Source organism: Varanus komodoensis, unplaced genomic scaffold, assembly GCF_004798865.1.
Source record: "Varanus komodoensis strain SLA01 unplaced genomic scaffold, ASM479886v1 scaffold1, whole genome shotgun sequence".
Classification (NCBI taxonomy): domain Eukaryota; kingdom Metazoa; phylum Chordata; class Lepidosauria; order Squamata; family Varanidae; genus Varanus; species Varanus komodoensis.
The window spans coordinates 67104789-67129939 of NW_025335268.1; the positions used below are offsets into that span (position 1 = coordinate 67104789).

The 25151-nt window shown below is 39.8% G+C and overlaps 1 protein-coding gene across 1 annotated transcript in view; it reads left to right on the top strand.

The window, feature by feature from the left end:
- The first annotated feature begins 4255 nt into the window (after positions 1–4255).
- MDN1 (midasin AAA ATPase 1) overlaps positions 4256–25151 on the top strand; it is a 132796-nt gene continuing 111900 nt past the window's right edge. Inside the window, exons 1-17 of the mRNA XM_044430350.1 lie at positions 4256–4467; positions 8432–8658; positions 9798–10022; positions 12102–12209; positions 12333–12525; positions 14310–14525; positions 15415–15546; positions 15867–15970; positions 17159–17273; positions 18903–19090; positions 19330–19411; positions 20368–20463; positions 21170–21282; positions 21811–21959; positions 22053–22113; positions 23393–23604; positions 24795–24898. Of these exons, the coding sequence (XP_044286285.1) occupies positions 4369–4467; positions 8432–8658; positions 9798–10022; positions 12102–12209; positions 12333–12525; positions 14310–14525; positions 15415–15546; positions 15867–15970; positions 17159–17273; positions 18903–19090; positions 19330–19411; positions 20368–20463; positions 21170–21282; positions 21811–21959; positions 22053–22113; positions 23393–23604; positions 24795–24898 (2424 nt within the window). The 5' untranslated portion in view covers positions 4256–4368. The remainder of the gene's footprint in view (positions 4468–8431; positions 8659–9797; positions 10023–12101; positions 12210–12332; positions 12526–14309; positions 14526–15414; positions 15547–15866; positions 15971–17158; positions 17274–18902; positions 19091–19329; positions 19412–20367; positions 20464–21169; positions 21283–21810; positions 21960–22052; positions 22114–23392; positions 23605–24794; positions 24899–25151) is intronic.

Consider the following 25151-nt stretch of genomic DNA (forward strand, 5'->3'; position numbering starts at 1 on the left):
TGCATTTTACTTTGGTGGATAAGAAGCACACAGATCTAAAAAGAGTAGGGAAATAATAAGTTTAGTTGGTCTAGAAAAGGATATGAAAAAAACAACAGCAGGGAATGCACTCAATAGTCAGGATGCCATACCAAAATGGCCCTTTCCTTGGTAAACACCCAATAAACCTTATTTCGCAGAAGCACCTTGAGAAGTGCCTCTGAAAGCTGACTGCAGGTCCTAACCTCACATTTGCAGGGGGCACTTCCTCAAAACACGATAGCAAATCACTCTGCACATGCTCTTAGGAACGCTGTCCTGAACTGGGCGAAACAAATGAAGCAGAATGAAGAGTTAGAAAAGCGGGGGGCGAGGGAAATGCCTATACGTGTGTACAGACCAGGCCTCGGGGAAACGTGTGTGTAAGGTGTGTGACTCCCAGAGGTGGGGAAATACGAGTGGGGTACTGATGGGACAGGCTGGGAGCAGGCAGGTGGGCTGTCATGGCGTTGCGTGTGAGGCAGGGAAGCAGGAATGGAAAGAAGGCAACTTACTGAAGAAGGGATGGAGCTATAGAGGGCCGGCGGCCGTGGGGGGAGAGAAAGTACTGCAGAAGTGAAGGAGGCTGGAGACCAGACGGAGCGGCAGTAGCCTGTCTGACTTTCCCATCTTTCCTCCCATACCGACCCGACCCGACCCGGCGCCACCCCACCCTTCCCCGCTTCCTCCCTTATTCTCACAAACCGGAGTGACGCGTCCTGCCTTCCCTCCTTCGCGGACGCCCTCGGGGACCCCCCGCAAGACCGGAGCTCTCCCCGTGCCTCCGCCGTTCGCCCCCACCCCTCCCCACCACAGGCCAAGCAGGAGGGGGTGGAACCAGCAATGATTCCACCAATCACAGGAGACGCTAGAGCACGTACCCCGTAGTGACGCCACTAGGCCCCACCCCCGCCCGAAAAACATTTGGCGCCAAAAGGAAGCGTCAAGGCTCCGCCCCGCTGGAGTGACGTTTAGCCCGCCTTCTGAGTTCAGGATGATGACAGGCTGGTGGGTGTTCTTAAAGCGTAGTAATGGGTGCTTCTGTTTAGCTGGGCAGTGGTGCGGCCAGGCTACGAGCTCTCAAATGATAATCCAGAGAGCAGCAGCCGCTGAAATCATTAGCTGTAATATAACGACTTCGCGACTAACAACACCAACAACAACAACATTCCATTTTGTATCTGCAGTCATGATAGTGCTATACTTCAAGTGAGTTCACATTGCAAATCTGCACATGCCCAGAAGGTGATTTTTATTTATTTTATTTATTTATTAAAACATTTTTATGCCGCCCCATTCGCCGAAGCCTCGGGGCGGCTTACAACATAGATTTTGTAGGGGGAGAGGTTAAACAGTTGTGTTATTTGAACATATACAGAATGTAGAAATAGCTCTTTATGCACTAACATTTAGATGGCATTTTAAGTGGTACTAATTACCATCTAAAGCCTCACCTATAAAACGTGGAAAACTACACATGTTTAGAAAGAAAAAATCCTACAATTCCCAGCATGTCTTGTAGGACTTTATTCTGACTAAGCATGCATAGGATTGTAGGATGTCTAGGGTTTAGCTGCACCACTGTCTGGTGTTTTAACTGTCATTCTATTTTAATATCAAATGCCAAACCAATATGCATATAGATTTCCTCTGCCATAAACTATTTGAGACCATTACATCAGATACCTTAAGTTTTATCGTCAGCTGGCAGGTATATACCTACAGCCCCAGCCAGCATGAGAATTGATCAAGAATCATGTGAGTTCTATTCAACATTTGAAGGGCTATAAATTTTTCACTTTTGGTTTAGAGAAACTAAACTGGGCCCTGCTGTTTAAGTGTTTTTCTATAAACCCTTGTGGGTGTTAAGGCTAAATTTCATACATTTGACAAAATGGAATTTCTTAAGACATCAGCCCTATATAGAGCTGCAAGTAAATCCAGTTAAATATGTTAGTACTTCTACATAAACATACATAGGATTTTACAGTAAAGCTTATGCTGCATAATGCATGTTACCATGTGATACATGTTACCATGTGATGCTATCCACAAGGCAATATGCTCCATTGAACACAGTGAAACTTACTTCTGAATAAACATACCTCAGATTGCACTGCTAGCCTTCAAGGTGCCTTTACACATCTTCATTGCAAGTAATATTCAGACCTGAAACGAAATGATTTGCATCTGTACATTTTTAAATAGCTGTCTAGCAGCCCAAAAGCTAATAGAATAAGGATGACCCAAGTTATATAACTGGACCACTAATTTTTTGCAATTTTTGTAAACAGAGCAGATTTTTAAAAAGTTTTGCGTCTAGATGCTATATGCCTATCTTTACTCATTGGAAAGACCCACTGAGTTTAATGTAGTCAAGCATAAATAAAACTGCAGCTTTACATATTCCAGTTTTTGGTTAAATATTTCATTAAGTTTTTAGTCAAATATAGCTAAATGTCTGGGATTCAAAAAAACAACAACAACAAGCTATCTGTACTATTTATTGGTGCCTACCTTACTATCCCATGCTGTTTTTAATGTTCCTTACAGTGATGGCATTTAGTAGCAGTGTGTGCGTTTTCCCAGGGCATCTCCTTAAGCAAGACTCTGTTCTTAGCTGCTTCCTATTAAGGATCTTTGTGCAAACTGATCCTAACTGTCATTTTTGAAAGTGAGTCCTACTGAATTTAATAGGGCTTACTTTCTAGTCTGTTTTGAATTGTGCAGCCCAGTTTTGGATTATAATAATACTGTACAAGGAATGTAGTCATTTAAGTCCCATTTTTCAGAGTTAACCTATTGTAAAACAGTTTTAAGATGATGGTGATTACTATTATTATTATTATTATTATTATTATTATTATTTTACTGCGCAAGCTTTCCTGGACTCAAGTCCATAATATCAGATGCATTGGATGCACTGGATGAAAGTATACTGGAATGAAGAGATGAAGTCTCAGAACACTGAAAAAATAAATAGGTTCATTCTAAGGAGTAGCCCTATGTATTTTGGCCCTGACTGCTATTTATGCCTTCCTCAGGGGTTGAACATGGTGAGCAACTTGCAACCCTCCAGAAGTTTGGTCTCACCTTTGGCTCTGCTGGCTAGGAATGATGGGACTTGTAAGCCAAAAATCTGTAGAACCTACTTTAGACCTTTTCTCCCTTCTGTCTCTCATTAGTCTAAACTGCATCAACATTCCTATGAGAATCAGGGAATGTTTTTAAAATCTTTTACTTTTAATTCACAGACTTAAATACTTTTGTGCCCCTAAGACATATCATGCATTCACTTCTAAAGTGATAGTTACTTCATTACCTGAACTTATTAGAATAATTCATCTCGTTTTAAAAATATTGTTTAAATTTGTAAAACATGGTTAATGCAAGCCAAAATGCAGTCCAGCTATACTGAGGGTTGGAGAGGGCTGCGGCTGAGATAAAATGTGCGGTTTACAATTCTGTAATGTAACTTTGTGACAGCTGCTGTAATCTAAAGTAAGCAAACATCTTGGCCATTAAATTTTCTGAGTGAACTTGAGCTAGTCACCATATCTCAGCCCAACTCCCTAGAAATCACAGTAGGGCAATAATGTTATTATGACTAATTAGAATATCTCAAAATAGTGAACAAGCTTTTGAATTCTCCAGAAATCTTCTGCCTAGATGTTAAGCAAAACTGGGGCGGGAAGAAAAAGTTTAGCATAATTTAGTGCTACGAAGTCTGGTTATTGTAATAGATTATTGTGAGGTTAATATGGGAAAGGATCTTGCTGTCAACCCATCCTGAACTCCTTCAAGTAATGGTGGGATTAAAATGTAATAAATCCGCATATTACAGTTGGGGATCACAAGAGCTATATCACAATCTCCTTATTTCAGATAGGGACTGAATTTGATAGATTATCCTTTATAACAACTTTGTATCATATGCGTTGAGAATTGGCGCTAACTTGATCTTTGTTGATGAAGTAGCCAGCCCGCGCAACTTCAAGCCGCAGCAAAGTGAGGAATCGTGCAAATCCTCTCCATTCCAGCGCCCTGCAAGGCGTCTACGCCCGCTTGCTTCGGCTGGGTGTCGCCGTGCATGATGGGGCGGGTAGTTTTGTTGCTTGAGAGTCAGGCAAGTGGAGTCTCGACGACCAGGAGGCAAACCTTGGGCTGGCGTCGCCCTCAAATGACGCAAAGCAGTCAGGAGGAAAACGAAAGTCGCTCCTCTTTCCCACGTGTCGCGCTTATACTAGCGGGTGGCGGCGGCTGCGGGCGGTCGGGCGGGCGCACACCCCTTTCCCCCGTCTCTGGGAAGAGGGGCGCTCGAGCCGAAGGATCCCCCGAGAACGCCCAAGGATGGAGCATCTCCGGCTCCGTGTGGCGGCTCCGCTGCAGCTGGTGGTGCAGAGGAGCGAGAGGAGCAGCGGCGAGCTCAGCAGGTTCCTCGCCAAACAGGTGGGAGGGCAACAATAGCGGCGGCCTCCTCGCCCTCCGCACTGGGGGGGGGGAGGGGAATGGTGGACATGCCGCGGGGGAGGGGCAAGTCGTGCGCCTTGCCTTGCTGGGGCTGCCCGTCCATCTTCACGCGCCCTCGGCCGCGCCCGCCCGCCCGCAGGCACCCACCGACCCACCCATCCACCTCTGTTTACCCACCCTTGCCTGCCTTGGGGGGGGGGGGTTGCCTGGCTGGAGGAGGAGGAGAAGGCGGGTGGGCAAGCTGCGTGTTGCCCCTTTGTCTTCTGATGGCGTTGGGTAATGGGGGGGAGGAGTGGACAGTCCTCTCCATTCGTCTTTCCTACTTCTCAGCTTCTTCGTCTTCAAGAGGATTGCTGCTGGTGATGATAAAATATTGAACGTCAAAGAGTGTTTTAAAGCGCCATCAGTTTGTTAGAGCTCTCGAAGAGTAAAAACAGGCACACGCTTTGGCTGTGGAATCTGGTTGGTCCATGACGCGGGTGAAATACAACTTCTGCAGTTGAGCAGTACCTTTATAAGGACCGATCCCATTTCCACAAAAAATATGCAAGTTCGTGAGTTCTTATGGTAGAAAAAGCGGGATGCTAGAACATTTAGGCAGTTTTTCAGGTGCGAGTAAAAACTGCCCTATTTAAGATCTCTTGATGTTTGGAAGATTCTTCGCTTAGTTGGAACAATGCTAGTATTTCTGTATTTACAAATTTGTGTGTAGGTACAAATACACCATTCTCATCATTTGCCTTTGGGTGGCAGAAAAATACGGTTTGCTCTTTTTGGATGAAATCTTGTATCACTTAAAAATGGAATGCTGTAGTTGTGACCAGAAACATCCATTTATGGGGAAAGGTTCTTTGTAATCCCTCACAAGGGAAAGTATTTAGAAGAGATTCAATTTATTTCAAACATTGTAAGTGCCAAGTACATCTGCATGGGATAAAGTGTGATAATGGTGGATAGGGTATTATGTATTGTGTTCATGGTACATGCACATTAAAGTAAATGCATGTATGCTCATCAAATGTAAAAATGCATGAGGTTTCTATCTTTTTTCTCTATAACTTGCAAAAACGTTGGTTGTGTATTAAAAAATTGACATGTGTGAGGGTCTCCAGCTTACAAAAGCTCTATAGAGATGGATCTGAATTGTGAAGATTGAAATGTAAAACCACATTCAAAAATGGCCTTTCTTACTAGGGATTCCTCTCTTACTGGTCTTGAAAAGTTGTGTATAGCAGGTTATGTCCTGGAATTTAATTTGGCTCATCACCTTATTTAACATGGTGAAGAAATTGTTTAACTCTATTCAACAATAATTTCAAAGGAAGCCAAATTAAGCTCCAAAGCAGAGTATTCTAGAAATTTTCTAAATAACTTGCTCAAGCTGACTTTTAAGATCAATGTGAAGAGGAGCTAGTTAGGTTTTGAATGTGGTTTAAATTTCAGTCTTTACATTCCAGAGCTTTAAATAGAGAGCTTTTGTAATCTTCAGGCTTTCAAACATTAATTTCATTTATTTGTCAATACATAGCACTTTTGCTGGGGATAAGTGTGGTGAAAGCCACATGAAGACTCCTGTTTGATGAACACATATGTAATTATCTTGGTGTGATGTATACTACTGCATGTAATGGTATTAAGTTTCTCCAAGAATGCACTGTCTCATTAGCTGTGCATTCTAACTGGAGAACTGGAAGTGTGGTTTAAGTTCCTTTGTCTTTGTTCAAATAGTGACCTGAAAGCAAATACTGGAGAAAACCTAAGAGGTGTGGAATGGATGATTTCTTGGAAAACATCATTCTTATGATGTATTTAAATCTCTCTCCAACCAATTGATTGGTTTTGACTTGAATCAATTCATCTCGTTTTGACTTGAAGTTATTTGTCGTAAATCAATTCAGGACATCAGGGCTTTTTTCCGACTTGGACACACAGTTGATGACATTTTTGCTGCGATTGCATTTTTTTGACCTCACTTACACTTTGAACTTAAGAAGCATTGTTTGGACAGCAGAGCAATTTTATCTCATCTCGTTTGAATTCTGGGTCATTTGATGTTAGAATTGTTCAATCTACGAGGCATAATTGTATATCACAGGAAGTAACAATTCTACTCTATTCTACATTAGAGAGACTGTATTTGGAGAACTGTGTCCAGTACTGGGCACCACATTTAAGACAGATAAATGGGACCATATTCAGAGAAGAGTGATTGATGGTGAAGGGTCTGGGAACCAAATCCTGTGAGGAAGAGTTCAGAAAGCTGGGTATGTTTAGCCTAGAGAAGATTAAAGGAAGACAGTTCAGATATCAGAAAGGCTCCCGTGCTGAAAATACAGCAGACTTTTTTCTTTTCTCCAGGAGACAGGGCTAGAGCAAATGGCTTGAAGTTACAGGGAAGCAAATCTTTGCTAAGTTCCCTTTCCCCAAAGGAAAATCATTCACACATAAAAGCCCTTTACTAGGGACCAAAATTTGGCAGCAGCAGACAACATGAGTGGAAAAAATGTACTTCATAATGTGCAATATGCACCATATATCAGTTTGTATCCAAAGAGCTCCTTCTGTTCATAGACTAGAGCCTTTGCCTCACACCCAACATCATGCATTGTGTTACAGTTCATCATTGTAAATCGGTTCACAGAGTTGATAAGGGGATAGCCCTATTTATGTATAGTAGCTAAAGAAATCATATTTTTACCCTTTGGGTGCAGTATTCACGTCTGTTTATAATCAGTACTATATATCAGTTCGTTGTTTTCAGAAGCAGTCCAAGGCTCTAGCCCTGTTGAGTGCCTCCCTACACAAGAATGAGGTTGCACAATAGCTTAGGATCTATTCATGTGAAAACCTTTCTATCTTTTCTTAGATGGGACCTAGTCAGAAAATACTGGGGGCTGAAATAGAACTGTGTGGGCAGGTAGTAATCCTGAATTAAATTAATATGATTGTTGTCAAATTAATAAATACATTCAAGCAGAATCAACACAAACTCCACTTGGCAGAATGTTAAAAACCATCTTTGTGGGTTGGTTCATATTACTGAATATTCCATGCTGTAATTTTTCAGGGACACAATAAAAAGAGATTCATGTCAACGAGGCCATGCATATGGTAAACAGTAGCCAGGTCTATCACTGCAGCTGCTGAAAATTCTCCTCACAGTTACGTACCTGCGTACATAATTCTATAGAGAAATTTGGTTATATGAGCCCATCCTTGGAAAATAATATTAGCACTCAAATGTATGCAATTCTTCATGTGTAGTTGTATGATACAGTCTGATTCTTGCCTATAGCCGTTCTTATTTATTGATTGATTGATTTATTTGGAAATGCAGCCCATTTTATCATGGCAATTTAGGGTGGGTTAAGTGTATGCTTCTAAAATACTTTATATCTTAGGAGTAGGGAGAAAAGCAGTGACAGGAAAGGAACAGATCCAGTGTCTTAAGGACCAACTAGCTAAGCTTTTAACCTATGTGAGGCATAGCTAACTTAGTGCTCTCCAGATGTTTTAGATTACCAGAGTTCCTGACCATTAGCCATGCTTACTGTGGCTTATGGGAATTGTCGTGCAAAATATCTAAAGATTAACTCCCCCAATGAACATGATGAGAGATGAGGTGCAGAAGCATAACACTGTGTTATGTTAGCCACTGTGAAATATAGCCACTACATTTTAAGAACTCATAGTCAGCAACCAAGTAAACATTGCTAAGACAAAGTTGCATTTCTTTCATTTTAGTAATTCTCAGTTTCTGTTCTCTTACTAGAATGGATAAAGGGTGAGTAACAGAAATATTTGAGTGATAGTGCATGTAAAAGGCCTTCCTTCTCATTATTGCTTTTTAGATTTTTCTCTAACTGAACGTTTAGTTTTGATCCCTTTTTGTGGAAATTTAAACAGAAGGAACTTACATTTGTTTTCATTTCATTTGTTACAGATATGGAGTCAGCAGGACCGTCAGTGCATCCTCAGTGCCTTAGCACAATTATTAGTGGATAAAGAATACACACTTCTAATTGGCCGTCAGTTTCGTCCAATCGTGCTAGATTTGTTGGAAAGAAATGCAGAAATCATTAAATCTAGTGGACAGATTAACCATGATCTTCATGAGAGACTCTGTGTGGCAATGAGCAAGCTTATTGGGGATCATCATGATGTGATGCCGTAAGTCATGTGCTTCTATTTTGTTTCTAGGTAGACAATTGACTGGAGGCCGCTTCATGCAATAGCCAGTTATGTCTGCTTGATAGGTCATAGCTATACATGGTGTAGGAATTGATTTTTACCATATTAATAGATTAGAGACACTTCAATACACAGGTCTCACCACAGATGGGGCCTGCACACTTTGCCCTACAGGAAAGAGCCCAGTTTGTGGTTTGCCACCTGTTTTCTGGATTGAATAGTACTGTTACTGATCCAATTATAATGGGTTGTATGTTACTGCAACAATATGTGTCAAATGTACAGGCATGGTACTGTCAGACTAATGAATTAGTGAAATACAGAGTGTGAGATAGCAATAGGCTATGTAAGCTTACAGAAATTATAGCCTGTGTGTTACCAGTTACAGTCTTCTATTAGCCATGGGGAACCTCTGGTGGGAGCATCCTATAGTGAGCCAGTATCCACATGCCGAACTTGATTATGTTGTCTGTTGCAATCACTGATCGGTCACTACATATAGTTTCATATTTATTTTTATTCACTACATAAATGTTTTATCCCTTCATCCCATCTTTCTATAAGTCTTGCACATCATTTATTTATCCCCTTTCCCAGTAAATGTGGTTAAGATGCATAATATTGGAAAATAAGGGACATAAAACCTAGGCTTTGTGTTTTAGGGAACAAAGAATTTTACATGACTGATCTATGCATTTCTGTTAGAATGAAGGAAGAAGACTGCTTCGGGGGGAAGCTTAAATCTTAAAGCTTAAAGTTACTATTGCTTCATTTTTTTCTAATATTTAAAATTCACATTAGAACTAGAACCAGATGCCTATTGGCTGTCCTTTAAGTGCCAAGTCCAAAATGTTATTTAACTCCCAGCTATGACTGCTTTTCCCTACAATGGGCAGGTTGGCTTTAATTCCTGGAAAAATAAAACTTAGGAGTGTTGATATTTATTTATTTTTACTTACATTAGAAATACAATCTACCACAATGAATGGCTTAATTTAACTTTCATAGGGGCTGTACTTTTTCTTTGCTCAATTTCTTCCAATATTTGTGGCAGCTACTGTTGCAGATAAGAACCTGGCTTCAGCTCGAATTACTTACAGTGTCTTCATTTCTTGTAGATTTGCTCTGAGATACTTTAAAGAGACAGCACCAGTGTTCCAAAGACTCTTTCTGGAGAGTTCAGATGCAAGTGTGGTTCGATATGGGCGCCGGCGGATGAAATTAAGGGATCTCATGGAAGCAGCTTACAAATTTCTTCAAAAAGAACAATCTGTATTCAGAGAAATGTGGGACTGGAGTGTTTGTGTTCCCTTACTGAGGAGTCATGATACTTTAGTGCGATGGTAAGTTACATTTTCTGGTCCTCCTAAGATTCCTTATGAGGTATATAACATAAAAATCGGGATAGAGAATGACTTGACCAAAACTGAATTGGATTTTTAAGCCCAGAAGACAGATACAGAGGATCATTTAAATGGATAATTGGAAGAACACTTTTGAAAAAAAACCATATAGGTAAAAGCATAAAAAAATGCTTCTCCTGAAGACATCTGTATCCCAAAGAGCCTTCCTTGATCGATTATCCACAGGTCTTACTGAAATCCTTTTTTTAAAAGCAAAATGTTTAATAGGGTTGTTTTATTTCTTTTATTTTTCATTGGTCACCACTTTAGAATCTCATTAATGTGGAGCAGTATGTAAAGTTATGAATGAATAATAAATGTATTCACTATATATGCGTGTATTTCATAGTGTGTGTGCTTACTGAGAGTCCATTGTGCGCACTTGAAGTAAGGCAACTGCAGAGATATACCAAAACAGGAAAATCTGGTTTGTTGGAGCTCAACAGACTTCCTGTTGCCTTCTAATCCAGTTATCGTAAGTGAGCCAAAATGGATCATGATTTGCACATATAAAAATAAACTTAAAATTGTGGATAAAATTGGCCAATTTGTACAAATTGGAATGCAAAACGCATATGGTCCTAGTACAGTTTGCTTAAATCACATCAGGAGCACATGCTCTTCACATTCTAATTTACATAAATAAGTAAATTTTTGTGCAAATTGTGTTAGGCAATGTGCTTTTTCAGATCGGATATGCACAGATCAGCCAGTTGTATGCAAATAATGCTAAGCCCACTTTTTCATGTTCTGATTTATGCAAATTAACCAATTTTAACACAGATTTCCTTAGCAGATTTTTTTTTAATTGTGAAGTAGTTCAAAGATCAAAGTCCTTGAGCTGGCTTGACTTGTAGCATAGCAAGGGTTGGTGAAGCACAATCTGTGGGCCCAAACTGTGAAAGTACTCTTTATGTAGGCATCTTGTAGAAATCCAACAAGTTTGATCTGTGGGTTTTCCCCCCATTTTGTTACAGGAGCCATTCATTTCTGCTTTTATCAGCACAGGAGTATAACATTGTAAATTAACCCTTTATCTTTTATTAAACTTGATGTAATACATGGTTTTTCATTGGCTAAAAGCTCAGATCATGGTTGAGATAATTAGAATAGCTGGGTCCCAAATCTTTCACCCTTTCAGTCCAGTGGGAACATTTTTTGGACTTTCTTCTGTTCTGGAAAGGTCTCTCCAACACATGAGAGTAGATTTAGAAAATAATAAAGGCATACATGCTATCACCTTTCCAGAAGAAGGTAGGGTGGGGTGTACATTTAGGTGTGTACAGCTATCCTGATGGAAGCAAACTCCCCTGCTCCTTCCCCCCCTTTTGCAGGCCCATTAGCTTCCCAGAAATGATACACAGAGGGTTGGGAGACCCTTCTGAATGGGGTAGTCTGTGATGAGTGCATAAAAGGGATCCTCAAAGATCAAATTACCACAATCAGTCAACTTGCATGAACAGGAAGGAGGGGTAGGAAGTCAACTTCCAACCTCTCAACTGCATTTGCCTATATTTCCTGTATTTCCTAATTTTTCATCATTTCTGTTCAGAAATTTTTAACTTACTGAATCTTAAAATGCAGGACGTGCTTCTTCTGTGCCTGTTCTTTTGCATGCATTCTTTCTTTGCCTTTCCATCATTCTTTCACCTGTTACAAGCATAAACGCAAAAGAAAAAAAATAAGAAAATGGTCATGATCCCACTACAGCAACAGTTCTTCACATCGGTCAGTGTGCAGTCATCTGCATCAGTGATATACTGTTTCTTGAAGACGTGACCTAGAGCAGCCTTCCCAACTCCAACATCTCCAGATTTTTTGTACTCTCATTTCTACTGCTCCAGCCAGCATGGCTAATGGTCTGGAATGCTGAGAACTGTAGTTCAACAGTTTGGAGGACACCAGACTAGGCAGGCAAGGCTGGCCTAGAGAAATGGAGAAACTTGTTTGAATTTCTGCACAGAAATTAATGCTTTAGTCCTGAGACAAAATGTTGATTGTACCATTTTTGCTTTTTAGGTATACTGCCAGCTGTCTTGCACTGGTAACATGTATGAATGATGATCATCGATTATCATTCCTGAAGAAGATCTTTAATCCAGAGGAGTTAATACATTTCAGACTGAAGTGAGTTTGTTTTAGCCGTTTCTACATGTTGGTGTGTGTGTTTTCATTTCATACTTTATATTGCTTAGTACAGTGGACTGTACATGTTAAAAATGCTGTATCAAATGTGTGTGATATTGACAGGCTACTGGAAGAATCACGGATGCAGAATGTCGAGTCTGGTCTGGTCTTGGCCAACCCAGACTTAACCTTTTGGGACAAAGAAGGGGAATTGCGGTACACTCAGGGACAGCTAGTATCTGCTGACCTTTCTTCAAAGGTAGTAGCAGTATGTGGAGTGCTGCTTCCTAGACAACAGTTTGGGCCCCAAGAAAATGTAAGTACATGATTGATTAGTTGTATGTTACTGATTCCTGCCTTCCTCCTGAAACTGCTGTGCCACTCACACTTTTGGTGGGGCTGCAAGGGTTATTGGTGGAAATTGCCTTCCCTTCTCCCATCAATGAGAGTCACAACTGGATCGAAGACCGATCAGCATAAAAGGGCAGCTCAAAGATTAACATTTGTAGAGGATGATTAATTTCAATTTTTAAAATACTGACAGTGATAACGATCTGACAATAGTAAGTGATATGTGCAGCAAAATCTACTTTGTGGTGGACCTGGTTGAGCAGATGGAATTAGAATTATTAGAATTATTCTGAAGTGTTGCAAACAATAGTAGACATTTTTGTCTGAATACACAATTTTGAGGGAAGATTGTGTATGCTGCAAGAGCAAGCAGTGTGGAATTCAAAGGCCATCTCTGATAATCCAGAACTACTTTCTCAATGAAAAATAGGAAAAAATAGAAATTTCCTTCATAGAAATTATGAAGGAATTATTCTTGGAAGGAAACATTTGCTGTGGAGCCAGGGAGCAGCATTCAGATAGAGTGTCCTAGAGATGTCAACAGCAAATGTACCTTGAAAGAAAGCAAGCAAGCAAGCTAGCTTTTCTAATCTGATGATGCTTTGAATTCTGCCATATTATCGAAGAACGTTGCAAGAAATGATAGACTAGAACAAGGAATGGGATATTTTTTCAATGCTAGTAGGCTATGATACATGGTTTGATGTTTACAAGTCTTATTCTTATCAAATGATAATTAAAAGCTAAGGTTCAGCATCCCTCTTTTAGAGTGAGGCATCCCCCTCCCAACAATGCTTAGTATCACTTGGTCATCTGTTAAGGAGTTAGGGCAGAAGGGAAAAGTAAAGTAAAAAGGTGACAGTTTCACAATGGAGTTGGGAGTCTAGTCTGAAGATGCAGAAATGGGAAGCAGCATACAGGTTTGAAAGCCATACCAAAAACAGTTGTCTGGTGACCCAGTGTTGTGTGAGCACATTAATATTGCATTATTTATTATATCTACATCCCATCTTTCTTCCATCCTGGAAGCCAAGGTGGTGTTTGTGGGATTCCCAGAGGGTTTCCCTTTGATAAACCCAAACAAAACTTAAAATACACTTTCAAGTAAGTAGAATTTTTGAAACCAAAAGTAGAGGTCTGAAATTAGGCATGATGCCAGTACTGTTGTCTTCTTTCTTAAAGTAGCAAGCACAGGAAATGGGAGTGATCTCAGTGCCTTCTAACAATTGTGCGTGTCTCTTTCTCAATTCAGTTTTTTTGATTGCTTGATTATGCCTCTCTGTATCCAAATAATAAATGGAATCTGGGATGGGGAGGGCAAATAGTGGCTTCAGGGGGATCTTCAAGAGAAGCAGGCAAAACTCTACCTGTCCTGTCTGCTTCTTGTCCATCCCCAGCAGCTTTAAGGCACCATGCTATGCCAGTTTAGACAGAAAACAAGTCTTTAAACTCCTAGCACGGCATGCTAGGATTTGTTGGACTTTTCTTGTCTGAACATACATGGGATTGTGTCCTTAAATAGTAACTTGACACTTACAGGACTGAGCAGTTTGTGGTCCTCCAGGTATGCTCCTCTGTGATTCATTTCATCTATCACCATTGGCTATGTTATCTAGCCTTACAGGAGTTGTAAACCAAAACATCTGAAGAGCCAGAAATTTCTCATCCTTGGTTTATTTTATACACTGTTCCTCTCTGATGGATAATTCCAGCGCATTCCGCTTGAAAACATTGCTGTTTCTATCCCAGCAGGCAAACATCTTGAACCGATTTGTGTTAGTGAAGTCTACCTGCACAAATCTTCAAAGCCTTGCTATGGCTGTATCTTCACAAAATGCAGTGTTGCTTGAAGGGCCAGTAGGATGTGGCAAAACCTCTTTAGTAGAGTTTCTGGCTGCGCTTACTGGACGAGCAAAGCCACCTCACATTCTGAAAATCCAACTGGGGGATCAAACTGACAGTAAGGTAATAAGAAACATATTTTAGCCATCTTATTACATTATCTAACATTTATACAGATAGAATTGAATGCCTAGGCTGATCTTGAACTTGTAGAAGCCATGTAGATTGACAAGAATGAATAAGCGTCTTTTAGAAAAAATATTCTGTTTCTAAATGGACTAGGTATGAGGAACCCTCCAGCTGCAAAAATGAAACAAATGTTAGTAATTATTTATAATTTAGTCATTACTTTTGTATTAGAAGCAAGTTTATGTCCACACTTGCTGTTACTAATTCACTTTCCCTGTTGATACAAAACAGGTTGGCAGATGATAGATTTCCAAATATTTTGTAGTATAACATACTGCTGGCGTGGTTAATGTCAATACTGTATTGACATTAACTCTGAGATCTCAGAGTTCAAAACTTCAGGAGATCTACTTTTTGCCACCTCTGGTGTAAAGGATTCATCTAAACAAAGCAGGAGTAGCCTGGTAGAAATATTCCTGCAAGTTGGACTACCCACGTATATATCGTTTTCTTGCTACTGCCCTAAAGTTGACATTTTGTCTTCCTAAAACTGAAAATTGTGCTCAGTAAAGGTTTGAGCCTTGAATGGGTTGTTACTTTTTTGCATCTATTTTTTAGTTCATATTACATAGGAAAATTTTGCTGCATCTAAATACCAGTTGCTGACTTTTGTTAGAATACCAGATTCTGTGAAATGTTTTCCTGAGAAGGTATATATTTTATACTTACCTAGCAAAAAATGTTCCAAAGCTTTGTGGATTCCAGCATATCAAATATAGAAGAAAACAAACAAATAAATTGCGCATCAGAAATCTTCGTATTTTCATGAATAGGTTAAAATAAAATCTAAACAGCTTGCTTGTTTTTTTCTCTTTTCTGATAGACATTACTGGGCATGTATCGTTGTACAGATGTACCAGGGGAGTTCGTTTGGCAACCAGGGTCCTTAACAGAAGCAGTCAGCAAAGGGCGCTGGATACTTCTGGAAGATATAGATTATGCCCCTCTTGATGTGGTATGTAGCTGTACTTGGATCAGAATCATTTCTAGCTTCTCTCATGGACTTACATGATGGCAGTGTTGAAAATTGAGAATCAATACCTGCAAAGAAAAAAGTAGTAATCAGATTATTTAAGTGCAGTCCTATGCATGGTTTGGCAGAAAAAAGTCTTGCAGTTTCCTGCATTCTCTAGCAGTGTGGGATATAAGGAGCTTCAGTAGGAAAAGTGAGGTGGGAGTCCTGTTTTAGGAGAGAAATTGCTTGTGCCACTCTAGATACTACCTCTGGAAATGATACTCTGTGTTTTTGCTTGCTTGCTTGCTTTTGTTCCTTAGATCTCTGTATTAATTCCTCTTCTGGAAAATGGAGAATTATTGATTCCTGGACGAAGTGACTGTATAAAAAAAGCTCCTGGATTTCATCTTTTTGCAACAAGAAGGTAGACAATATAGCCTTCTTAAAGCTAAGTGGGAGCCTAGGTCATGGATGCTTTTGACAATGAACATGCAGTAAATTCATAAAAATAGAAGTGAAAAAAAGTTGTAAGATCATGTGCAAATTTAAAGGCGAATTCCAAAAGCTCTAACCCTTGAATCAAGCTAGGTCTAACATACTATTTTGCACAAATAATACTACTAGTTACTGACAAGACCTAGTATTAGTCCTACTGTGAACTTTTTCCTGCCCCATATTGTCCTGTCTTGGGGGGCGGGGGGGGGGAAGAAAGAAAAGAAAATATGTGTATCAGACTTGGTACCCTTTGACTTTCAGGTTCATGAAATGAAGTTTGATTATATTTACAGTGCTGCTGCACATACAAACTTAGGTGGGCATTTTTATTTTGCCCCGCTTCCAGTATCAGAGGCAATATGCCTATGTGCACTGGGTACTGGGGAACATGGGCAGGAGGGTGCTGCTGCACCCATGTCTTTCTTATGGGCTCCTGTGGGCTGCTGCTTGACCACTGTGTGAACAGGGTGCTGGATTAGATGGACCCTTGGTCCGTCATGACCCTCATGTTCTATTACTGAATAATAGAAAAGCATAGGTTGTATCTAATATTGCTCTGACTTCAACCCCATTCATTATGGTAGGTCAAATTTAAATAGGACTTATATTGTTAGGGTTATAGATCAACTGCGTTGTTGGAAAAATGATAGGTTGAAACATAAGATTAATTTGAATTGAGTTAAAATTGTGCTTAGGTCCAGTATAAACATTACTGAGTAGCCAAATACCATTTTTCAGCCTTTCATCCATAATATGCAGATGCTACTGGCTTGTCTTTCATTGAGGATTATTCAAATTGCATGTGTATAAATAGTTTTATATTTGGGGAATGTACTGTGTAGATAGCATGTTTCATAAGTTGATGTGGAGAATTGTAAACAGTAGCTTATTATTCAGTTATTTAAGGACTGTGTAAAATGAAAGTGTGAGAATCGGAAGGAGACTATAGTAGGTGAGTTCAGACTTCCTGTATTGGTATCAGTTGGGGCTTTGATTCTGTTGGATGTAGTGCTGGAATGAGTAAACCCTAGAGAACTAATGGTTAGCCTGGAGCTGAAGTATAATAGTTTTCATGTTCCAGTACTATAGACCTAAATTTGTGGCTTCATTAATTTAGAGTCTTCAGTTATGGTGGTGGTTGGTACCAACAACAGCATAGCAATGCTGCTCTCCTAGACAAGTACTGGATGAAAATTCGGCTAGATAACATGTCTAAAGCTGAACTCAAAGAGGTAAGTTGGGCAGGGGAAGGGAGGATGGGACGAACCATGACTTTATGAATGAATTGTAAGATCCTTTTCAGAGCTTTTCTGCAAACTTCCTATCCTTAGAAGTGTTCATTTTTTAAAAAGAACTTTTTTTCCCATCTTGTAGGATACAGTTGAAAATGTGATGCAAAAAATGTTGAGGACTAGAATAAATTCTAAAATAACAGTTTAAATCAATCCTGTACATACCGGCCTGGGAATAACTCCAATCCTGCACATACTCACCCAGGAACTGAATCCTATTTAATTCAATGGGACTTACTTTGGAGTAGTCATGTATAGGATTACACTGTTGGTCTCCAAAGGTTATATAGATATTGAAGATATTGGACTCTTAAAATAACCAGATTACAGTTACATACGTTGTGAGGTTAAGTATTTGGGAAATAGTTGTGTGTGTGTGTGTGTGTGTGTGTGAGAAGAATCTACTTCTGCAAGACACAGTGGTGGATGGCTTTAAAAGGAGAATGGAAAAATGTATGGAGGAGAAGGTTATCAGTGGCTACTGGTTCCGAGGCTTAAATGCTGCCTCTAGTATCAGAAGCAGTATGGCTGCCTATACCAGTTGTGGGGGATACGGGCAGGAGGGCGCTGTTCTGCTCACGTCCTACTTCTGTGTCTTCCATGGGTAGCTGGTTGGCCCCTGTGTGAACAAAACGCTGGGCTAGATGGACCCTTGGTCTGGTTCAGTATGGCTTCTCTTAAGTCTTCTTAGGAAAGCCAAGACTGAATATGAAATTTCAATCAAAGGAGCAGAGGAGGACGTGGCCAGAATGTAGAACTGGAACCTGTGGAAGTGAAGGCAGAGGGGAGAAAAGGAGAGAAAAAATGAAAGCAGCTGTGGAAAGGGTAACAGAGGAGCAGTAAGGTGGATCCATCAGACTGAGAATGCGTGTGGATTGCCAGAGGAGTGGAGGGCTAAAAGACTGAACAGTAGTGTGTAGACAGATTTGTTATGGGGGCGGGTATGGACAGATTTGTGTGAAAGGTAGATATGGCTTTAGCCATGCTTATTACAGGCATGCAGCTTCTGCAAGTTTACCCATGAGGGATGCAGCCCTCAGACTGATAAAGGTTTCTTACTCTTGTTTTAAGAGACTTGCAAAATAAACTCAATGCTGTGCTACTTAGGACCACCGTGTGGAGCCAGTTTAGACATTTTTCAGCTATACATTATGGGGAGTGGTATCTATCACTGGCTTATGGTTAAATAAACATGGCCATTATATTTTGACTGGTGCCTACTTGGAAACTTCTAGAGGCTCAAGTCACATGGCTGAAATTCAACACTTGGCAATCAGATCATATGCGCGTAGGTTGTGTGGGTAGATAAGCACATGTGTGCACATGCTATTCATATGTGACTCTCCAACATACACATAAACAGCCCATGGTGAACAACTAGGTAGATGTAATTCCGATCCTCCACTGTGTCTAGTTGACAGGATTGCCTGCACTTGCCATTAATCAAATGCTACTGAAATTAGCAGGAATTCTTTCTTGGTGCATGTTTAAAACAGTGGCTTTCATTGGATAAAAGTTTATTGAGTTATATGACTTAACAAATATTAAGTCAATTATTCCCTGTTTCAGATTCTTCAGAGGAATTATCCTAAACTTGACACTGTAGTAGATTGTCTGTTGGACATCTACATTGAGCTTACTGGAGATAAGCATCTATCTGAAAGCTCTGTTGCAACAGATGACAACACAATGGAAGACTCACTGCACTTCCCTGAAAACAAAAGGCCAAGCTTAGAAGGCAGAGAGTTATCTCTGAGGTATTTTAAAATGCAATTAAGCTGATGGATAATTTTGCTTGGGGAAAGCAAATTCTCTTTAGACAACTGGCGTCTAGTTTGTTGGGGTCCATTTGCACTGGCCAAATTCCTAGTGAGAAGGCATTAACTCAATGCAGTGAGTTGGTGCTATGGGGGTGGGGAATAACAACCAGACAGTTAAACTGTATATCGGGAGGCATGAAAGAAAAGCTGGCTCATAATTTTTCCTTCTGTTTTAGGGACTTGCTAAATTGGTGCAACAGGATTGCTTTCAACTTTGATAGTTCTTTCTCTTCTACTGCACTGAATATTTTTCATGAGGTATGAGTCAAAATGTTCATGTTGTGTATCAGCACAAATCCTACAGACTATCAAAATGAGTTTTCTACCCTACCTCTTTGGGAAAGAGAGTTTAGTCACCACTCTAACCAGGTGGTTAAAACATGCAGATGTTCAGTATATGAGGCTTCACTTCTTCCTAAACCTCTTAAAGTCAAAGCACATTCAGGTAGGTCAGCAACCAGTCCAACAGCCCACCAATATATTCTTAGCCAAGATGTGCGATGCCAAGCCTTGGGCAAATCCAGTACCTTTTACTAGACATTATACCGTTGTCAACATCCCTCATTAGACAGTTTCCTGGCAGGAAAGTCCTTCAAAAGGTATAGTGCAATAGATTCAGTGTTTTTCCTCTTTAATTGAACTTTAGCATTTGCGTATTCCATTGTTGGATGCTTTCTGCAGCCCGGAGTATAGAACATGTGTACTTAACAAGAAAGTTGCTTCTGGAATAGTGTGCAAAAAGCACCATGAGTCTATACACATCTAAATTGACTGCCTGCCTCTATGTCCACAGAGCCAAGACTTTCCCAGGTAGTTCTACTACCTTCTGCTGCTATATAATTCTTGCCTCGGTCAAACTGTTTACTCACTTTGGATTTTCTTCCAAGTCTTGAGCGAGTGATTTTTCTATCTCTGAGCTGTAGCCACCAGCCGAACTGGATCGAGGGAGTCTGGGACCAGTGTATGACCCAGAAATTGTGTTATGGTCCCTGCTTTTCCTAGGCAATTATTGGATGCTTTCTGCCCACCAACCGAGAAGGAATGTTCTCAATAAATACCAGTGCTATGTTTTCTTGCTTTCATCATTTAGGCGTGCTACTAATTTGTTGCTTCTTTTACTATTTGGGGGTCAAGTATTGAGGGAAAGTAGTATCTTAAATTCAAATCAGATAAATTGAAAATATTTTCCCCACCCCATTATCCTCCATTGCTAGGCACTGGACTGCTTCACAGCTATGCTATCCAAGCAAAGCAGTAGATTGAAAATGACAGAGATCATTGGTAGCAGATTGAACATTACCAGGCACAAGGTACTTTCATCAATTTTCTGTTTCTGCACATGTTTTGCCTGCTTGAAAAAAAATAAAACCAGTGCTTCGGGCAGGTGTGGGCAGACAAGGTGCACGGAGCTTATATGATTAGCTGAACTGTGGGGAAAAGACTGATGATCCAGCCCATCTATTAGTAGTTTTGAGGCGCTGATCCCAGTTGGAATCTCTGGGGGGGGGGGGGGGAGGAAGCTAAAGCCACTCCTTCCCTTAGGTTCCATAAAGCAACCAGAATATTTGTTTCTATGAAACTAATGATAGCAGGGGTATAATGGCCCTGAAGGATCTGAGATTGCTTTTATGGAGGATTTAGCCTCCCTTTTCCCTAGGATACTCCTCTCTTGGTTTGTGTATGGCTCTTGAACTCCTGTTCAGTACCACATGCAGTCTGTGGGGCTGATAAAGTATCCTACGTCAAGTCTCAAATTTAAAGATGTCCCACTAACTGTCATCTTGTATTTTTTGCACATCAGTTCTGCATGCCTAAAATCTCTTGAAACAGAGAGTAAATGGCAAAACACTTTGTAATGTGTCATGGACCAGTTTTATTGGCAATCAAAAATCAGTCAAAAGCTGGCCCAAACTCCTGGCAATGTGATTCTACGACTGTGTCACGCGTTTGGCGCTGGGCTGCTGCTTGTACTTGTTTTAGTAAGCAGAACTAACCACATGCGCTCTTTTTCTGTAGGCGGAATACTATTGTCAACTTTATAAGCCTGAAATTGTAATAGGAGAGCAAGAAGTTTCTGTGGGAAGGGTCCGGCTCTTTCGGAAGCAAACACATAAACTGCTTGTGCAAAGGTATTGACGATTTTAGTGACATTCTTCAAAACTGCAGACCAAACTACATGTTACATTAATGACATAGTGTGTAGCTCCTTTGTTTGTCTTTGGAGTAAGTGTGTGAACTCCAATTTGCATATGCAGAAATGAGGTTCAAAGCTTCCCTTAACACCTTTCTGGGTGGATTAAAGAATGATGGCTTGTATTTCACTCCTATGGAGTTGTGGGGTGAGAAAGAGTTTTGGAAGTGTCATTCCTGATCTGAATCAGAAACCCATGCACTTAATCCAAATAAAGAAAATTAAGAAAGTGGCATAAATAATGTAATCTGTAGTCGTTTTGCTTTGCATTTGCTTTCATATTATGTAATATGCTTGTAATTACCACAGCAATATTTTTTGTCATCTATAGTTGGGTGTTTTGGAAACCTGGTCAGAGAAATAATATATTTGTAAAATTAGCTGTTGAAATTGGCTTGGAGATGTTGCAGCTATAACATACGAAGTATTGATAACTGAAGATGTTTACCTTTCTGTGTATTGACAGGAAAAAGCAGACCTTTGCACCCACACGTCCATCTTTAGTATTAATTGAGCAGCTTGCTGTGTGTGTTGACAGAGGAGAACCTGTGCTATTGGTGGGTGAAACAGGGACGGGTAAAACATCTACTGTTCAGTACCTGGCCCATATCACAGGTAAAATGTAGTATAATCTGGGGACTTACACTAAGAATCAAGAAGTCATTCATGCAGTGATTCAGTGTGTTTTCTGCTTGTTCTTGTTTCAAGGACACAGTTTGAAGGTTATCAATATGAATCAGCAGAGTGATACTGCAGATCTTCTAGGAGGGTAAGTGGCTTAACAATTCTCTTAACCATTGCAATTAGTCATCTGATCAGCCTTATGAGTCTGCAGTGTTTTCTCAGTACAGTGGGATGTATTCAGTTAGTGCGTCCTGCTAACTAAATACCTTCCATCAGTAGTGCCATTTCCACTTTCTCCCAATAGCTGTCCTTCCCACCATCTTCTCTGAAGGGATGAGAGAAACTCTAGAACAGATTTGAGGGGTGGGCCTAGATGCTGCAGTGAGTAGGAGGGAAAGTCCTGTAGCATTAGCATAAGTCCACTTCTATAACTTAAGGCTATACCCAGTATCTTGCCTTTCCTGCCATTTGTATTTTTCTTGATAAGAACCTTACACTACACAGACATTGGAATGCCATTGATTTCAGGGGAAGATATATCCACATAATTGAGGCTTGGAGTTTGCCAAAGTATTTTACATACTATACTCTTTTGGACAGCAGACAGACTGGTTTCAAACTAACAGGATTCTGATTGTTGAACTAATGCATAGATACAGAAAGCGTTAACATTTTTCACATTTACGGATACTGAAAGTTTCATGAAATGCTCACTTTAGTTTGTAAAGTCATTCTCCAGCTGCCTGGTAGTATCACCCAGCATTGCTTGTTAAAACTTGCTGTATAGACAGGTACTGAGGCAAGGTTTCTGTATGGTTTTCAAATACGAATATTTTTTTAAAAAAATCTTTGTTTCATAATTATTTGTTTTCCATAGTGCTTCACTGAATTTTCTCCAGGTGTGAACAAGTGTATTTTCCCCAAAGGCATTCCTTTTATCTTATTTCCTGCCAGTTTTTAAAAGTGTTTATAGCCCTAATCAGCTACTTATTCAATCTCCCATTTATTAGAAACTGACTTTTACTTTCTGGATGCATTAGAAGTATCGTGTTTGCATTATAAACCATGCAGGATGTGTTGGCTATGGGGTACTGCAGAAATTTGTATGTAATAGTATTTGTGCATGTTTTCCATCCATTCTGGCCAGGAAGGATGAATTCCTTGACAAAAAAGTATTCTTGAAAAAGCAACCACCGTTGCATAGCAAGCAGATTTGCAAATACACTGGGAAGAACAAGAGGGGGAAATGCACAACCACAGGGCAAAAGGAGATATTGAAGTATAGAAGGGGAAGGTGGTGTGCAGTTTAGGGTGAACATTTTCACTATTTTTTGTATAACTAGAAAAATTAACAGGACAGGGGAGATACTTTTTTCCCCCAAAAACATGTCTTTGTTGTCTTCTGTTTCTTTATATTTTTACAGCTACAAGCCAGTGGATAACAAATTGATTTGGATGCCCTTGAGAGAATCATTTGAAGAGCTTTTTGCACAGACATTTTCAAGAAAGCAAAATCAGACTTTCTTAGGGCATATCCAAACATGCTACAGACAAAAGCGGTGGCATGATCTTCTCAAACTGATGCAGCATGTTCATAAATCTGCTATTACTAAGGAAACTAAAGAAACTGCATCCGGTAAGGCACCTCTTAACTTTCTTTTTAAAGATTGTCCTTTAAAAATTGTATCATAGTGAACAGAATCTAGTTAAAGTTAAACGCTAAATCCCATTGATTTCAAAGGAAAATTTACTTAGGTGCTTAACTTAGCATTGAAAACAATGACATTTGAATATTTTTCAAAGTTGGGTGGATCATGCGTTCAGTGTGCATAGAGTTGTAAAGCATTTTTAGTGGGTATGATTCCCTTTAGAATTCAGATGAAGCAAGATGTGGAGCGGGGCTGGAGAAAGCTGTCTCAAAGGCACAATTATGTGAATGGTCAATACCAGTAATGGAAAATGTGTGCTCCTCTAGACCAGCCTTCCCAAACATGGCAGTCCAGCAACATCAGGTGGGCCACACTTTGTTCAATAGCATTATTGAAGTTGGTGTGGATCTAATCAGTGACTTGCCAGGAGACTGTTGGGGCCTTCTTGTAAGTCTCACTGAACAATCTAATGAACAATATGGTAAAACTATAAAAATAGATGTTGTCACATAATTATTCTTGATTGACTAGATTATAGGAGGTGGTGTTAAAATAGTCCACACTTTATCCCAGATGAAAGTAGACTGAATGCTGTGGCTGGAGAGTCAGGAGGAGGAAAATATTCTGAGATGAGAAATGGGAAAGGGAAAACCATAGAGGAACTGCTATCTTAGTGGCTAGTTTTCTAAGAATACTGATAAAAGATAAGGCATTGTCACCATCCCTTTGTCTAATCAGAAGAACATCATACAAGCAAGTCAGAAAGAAGTATAAATTACTGGGGGTTATGCTTGTTTTCCAGTTTCCTGGAGCATAGGTTTGTGTCTGAAAATTTCAAAATACTGTGTTCCAATTGCCCAAGCCTCAATTATTGTTTGATCACATCATATGACTTCCCTGATACGTTGTTTTTGATCCTTGGTGGTTCTGCTGGTATGATTTCATAGGGTGAAAACAGCAGTGGCTGTTTAAATAATTAAATTTCTAGAGCAGTTTAAGGTATTATTTGCTGGAATATAATCTGCAGAACCTGATCTGTGACTCTGAAAAATTTGCATAATACATCTGTTAAATTCAGACTGGTTTTGTAGCATGCGGAATACTTGTTGTGGTTTCATAAACCTCTGTATTACATTCTTATTGTTTGCATTCAATATAGTTCTGTTTTGTTTTTTAGGGTCGTTGTTGAAGGAGAAGTGGGATGAACTTGGCATCCGCTTAAACCATGCCCAGCAGCAGATGAAGATGACCGAAAACAGCCTACTATTTGCATTTGTAGAAGTAATCATTTTATCTTTGAACATTTTCATTATAGATAACATATTAATGTTACTTCTTAGAAAAAAAGCTTCAGAATATGTCACTAAAAGTAATAATATCACCTTATGCAATTACACTGTATCCATATTAATAGGGCGCTGTCTAATGTTTCTCACATTGGGACGAGTTATGGTAGAGGAAATTAGTTGTTGTTGTTGTTGTTGTTGTTGTTGTTATTATTATTATTATTATTATTATTATTATAACATTTCTA